The following is a 2,507-nucleotide window of genomic DNA, read 5'->3' as shown; positions in this document are numbered from 1 at the left end:
AAGAAAATACTATTTTAGTCCTTCTTACTTGCAGATATGCTCACAGAATATAAACCTAACAGATCACTCAGATCATCTGGATCAAGTCACTTAGGAATACCAAGGGTTCACTCAAAGCAAGGAGAGTCTGCTTTCAGCTGTTACGCCAGCCGTAGCTGGAACCAGCTTCAGATGTGCTTCAACAGTAGCCACATTCAAATCCAGACTCTTTTTATCTGAGTGAAAATGGTTTCTATGTCATTTTTTTCAGTGTACAGTATGTGTATGTAAGTGAGTAAAAAAAAAAAAAAAAAAGGAGGAACTTCTCCACTATAAATACAGAAACCTCTTTCACATTTGGTCTGCTCAAGAACTCAAAACTTAATGGGGACAATGGTTTCATTTCCTATCAAATTAGTTTGATTCAATTTAGTTAAAGACACAGTGGAAAGAGCAGCAGGTAAGAACTAAATGTCAGGCTGTATTTAGTAATTTGTCACTGGAATACATTTAGATAAACTGATTAATATAACTTTCTTCTTTTCTTGTTCTTTTTCTTCTTTTTCTGTGCTAATGAAAAGGCAGATTTTATTCATGTTTGAGTTGATTCTTTACAGAAAAGAGTAAAGAACTGAACCTGGGCAAATCTGATCTGGTCTAACTGAAGTAGTTTGTGTTGTTTCAGAACAACATGACTTATGAGGAGACAATGGACCCTGACTACTATACCCCAGAAAATGAATATGGCAATGAGTTGTGTGTCAAAGAAGAGGTGGTGAAAGTTGGATCCATTATTATTCCAGTGTTTTTCACAATAGTTGTTCTGTTAAGCTGCATCGGTAACATCCTCGTTCTGGTCATCCTGGCGCTCTACGAGAGTCTCAAATCCCTGACCAACGTGTTCATCCTCAATGTAGCTCTGTCAGATTTGCTGTTCACGTTTGGACTTCCATTCTGGGCCTCGTACTACATCTGGGGTTGGACGTTTGGAGACGGTGGCTGTAAAGCGGTGAAGTTTCTGTTTTATGTTGGCTTTTACAGCAGTGTGTTGTTCTTGACTCTCATGACCGTTCAGCGTTACATGGCAGTGGTTCATCCTCTGTCTGACTGGGAGAAATGCAGAGGATTTTCAGTCGCTCCAATTATCATTTGGATCCTGAGCGGAGCGGTTTCACTTCTTGGTTCACTTTATAGCAAAGTTATACCACATTTTAATAGTACGTACTGTGAATATGACAGTGTTGAAATGAAATCTGGCATCACATATTTTCAAAATGCTTTTTTCTTCATTGCATTTCTAATCATGGGTTATTGCTATGGCAGAATGCTTCGGACAATAACAAAATCTCGAACCAATAAGAGACACAAGACTGTTAGACTAATATTCTGCATTGCACTGGTGTTTTTTATTGGTTGGGCTCCATATAACATTGTTATGTTCTTAAAATCTTTGACTGATCAGAATATCAAGCCATTCACAGACTGTACAGTAAGCATTAATCTTGACTATGCATATTATGCTTGCCGAATGTTAGCTTTTTCGCACTGTTGCTTGAACCCTGTGTTTTACGTTTTTGTTGGCGTAAAGTTCAGGAATCATCTAAAATTGATTCTGCAGAAGGTCTTTCAAAAAAAAAAAAACCTCGATTCCGGTCAAACCAGATTGGCAAAAAATCAGTCGCTGGGTTCAATGTACTAAGAGAAAACTCAAGTACTTTTACCGAATGCAGTGAACCGACAATGAGCTCTAAGATGATGTGAATGATGTACATCACTCTTAAAAATAAAGGTTCCAACCGTAGGTTTTGAGTCAATGCCATAGAAGAACCACTTTTGGTTCCCCAAAGTCACTTTCAGTGATCAGTACTTACAGGAACCATTTTCTCTTGGTGTGAAGAATGTTTTAGTAACCTAAAGAACCTTTTTCCATACTAAAGAAAATTTTGTGCAATAGAAAGAAGTTCCCTCGATGTTAAAGGTTACTAAACCATCAACTTGGCCATCAACACCAATAAAAAACCTTTATTTTTAAGAGTGTAGATATACTGTTGTAGCTACTGTAGCAGTGTTTTATTATTATTATTAATGTGCTGGACTTGATTATTTGAAGACTTTGTTGAGTCATTGCACAGCTAGTGCCGATATGATTACAATCATTTAATATGCATTACTAAAATTTAAAAAAGGAAAATTCCTCTTCAAGCAGCAAGAGCATTCAGTTATGAGAACATCATGTTTGTGGTTGAAGTTCTCATTACAAGGTAATTTATAAATATAACTGGAAGTACGTAATAAAAGAACCACTGACAAATGTTCCATTTCCATACAAGTGTCGTCATTAATGCAGAAAATATTTTCACATGAAGTTAAAATACATTTATATATACTTTTTATTTATTGTTTGCATTTACATTATGGCTTTCATGTGTGTCACTGCTGTATGGTGTAAATTCAATGGATAATGTAGAGTAAAAGTAATGTACAGAATGAGCATAAAGCTCGACTCCAGTTTATGAAACATCTAAATA

The 2,507-nt window shown here is 36.1% G+C and overlaps 1 protein-coding gene across 1 annotated transcript; it reads left to right on the top strand.

Annotated features, from left to right (window-relative positions):
- Nucleotides 1-289: 289 nt before the first annotated feature.
- On the top strand, nucleotides 290-2,293 carry LOC125259976 (chemokine XC receptor 1-like). Its single transcript, XM_048178021.1, has 2 exons — nucleotides 290-439; nucleotides 665-2,293. Exon 2 carries the CDS (start codon nucleotides 671-673, stop codon nucleotides 1,676-1,678), a length of 1,008 nt encoding a protein of 335 aa, XP_048033978.1. The 5' UTR covers nucleotides 290-439; nucleotides 665-670; the 3' UTR covers nucleotides 1,679-2,293.
- Nucleotides 2,294-2,507: the final 214 nt, after the last annotated feature.

This window comes from Megalobrama amblycephala, linkage group LG24, assembly GCF_018812025.1.
Source record: "Megalobrama amblycephala isolate DHTTF-2021 linkage group LG24, ASM1881202v1, whole genome shotgun sequence".
In the NCBI taxonomy this organism is placed as follows: domain Eukaryota; kingdom Metazoa; phylum Chordata; class Actinopteri; order Cypriniformes; family Xenocyprididae; genus Megalobrama; species Megalobrama amblycephala.
Note: the sequence above shows the minus strand (reverse complement) of the source record. Positions and strands in the feature narration are given on the sequence as shown.